The sequence below is a fragment of the Echinops telfairi genome, unplaced genomic scaffold (assembly GCF_000313985.2).
Source record: "Echinops telfairi isolate 266 unplaced genomic scaffold, ASM31398v2 ScPeMD7_6259;HRSCAF=7171, whole genome shotgun sequence".
Lineage (NCBI taxonomy): Eukaryota > Metazoa > Chordata > Mammalia > Afrosoricida > Tenrecidae > Echinops > Echinops telfairi.
This window is the reverse complement of record NW_022110159.1, coordinates 1-1223: the sequence shown is the minus strand read 5'-3', so window position 1 is coordinate 1223 and position 1223 is coordinate 1. Positions and strand designations below refer to the sequence as shown.

The 1223-nt window shown below is 39.7% G+C and overlaps 1 protein-coding gene across 1 annotated transcript; it reads left to right on the top strand.

Moving 5' to 3' along the window:
* Positions 1-4: 4 nt before the first annotated feature.
* On the top strand, positions 5-1223 carry LOC101644439 (10 kDa heat shock protein, mitochondrial; the record flags this gene model as incomplete). The annotated part of the gene is made up of 3 exons (XM_004718007.2): positions 5-94; positions 963-1052; positions 1131-1223. Coding segments are annotated over 3 exons (231 nt in total), but the record flags the coding sequence as incomplete, so codon positions are not given.

Genomic DNA, 1223 nt, shown 5'->3' with positions numbered 1-1223 from the left:
TGTAACCAAAGGAGGCATTATGCTTCCAGAAAAATCTCAAGGAAAAGTCCTGCAAGCCACAGTCGTTGCTGTTGGGTCCGGCTCGAAAGGAAAGGTAAACCCAACGAAACTCAACTGCCATCTAGTCGATTCTGAATTCTAGCCACCCTATCAGACTGTCGAGAGCTGCTCCGGTGGGTTTCTGAGACTTAGAGGGGAGTAGAGAGCTCTGTCTTTCTCCCTCCGAGGAGCCTCGTGATTTCAAACTGCGGTTTGGTTAGCAGCCCAAACTAACTCACTATGTCACCAGGGCTCCTTGATTGTGGAATGACTGTTATAGGATACTGGTTTCTAAATTATTAAAATTGCTCATAAAGTGAAAGTTACTTGTACTCCAGTTAAAGTGCCGGGGTTTTAAGAATCTAGAGGAAACTTGGTTTCTTGGCGTAACACTAAGATGGAAGTGGCTTTGAGCCTTATCATTCCAGGTATTCTGCATTTCACTAACTAGAACTGCAATCTCTTAAGTGTGTCAGAAGACAATAAATGCCCTTGCGGGTCAAATATCTTAACTGCATTGTTTAGTTGCCTCAGAAAATTTTAACAAGGAACTACTTGGAGTTAAGCTTAGGGAAGTTCGGGTGCACATCTAGTTTGCAACCCCCCCCCTCTAAACTTTGAAGGGAAAGAAAGTGAATTACAAAAGAAGTTGCCCTCAAACTTATTTTTTAACTTATGCATGTTGAAAGAAGTTGAAAGTGACCGTTCTTTATGTGGCTCTGAAACCTGGCTTGTTAACACTGTGTATGACTGAAGAATTGGCTGTATAATGAGTACTGGGACAGGGGGTGGACCTTTAAATTTTTTCAGGTAAAAATGGTGTTAGTAATGAAAGTTTTTCCTCACACTTTGGTTAATTATAGTGACTTAAAAATTAAGTGTTTTGCAAGCTAATGGTAAACATCTTTATTTTCTTATCTTAGGGTGGAGAGATCGAACCAGTGAGTGTGAAAGTTGGAGATAAAGTTCTTCTCCCTGAATATGGAGGCACCAAAGTAGTTCTAGATGATAAGGTATGTAGAACTCTTAATAACTTTGGAACTAATGTATTTGTTATAAGTTTTTTTAACTGACAGTTTCTCTATTTACAGGATTATTTCTTATTTCGAGATGGTGACATTCTTGGGAAGTATTTGGACTAGAGTAGACCACTGTTGAAATGGCATCATGTGAAGCTGCCCATT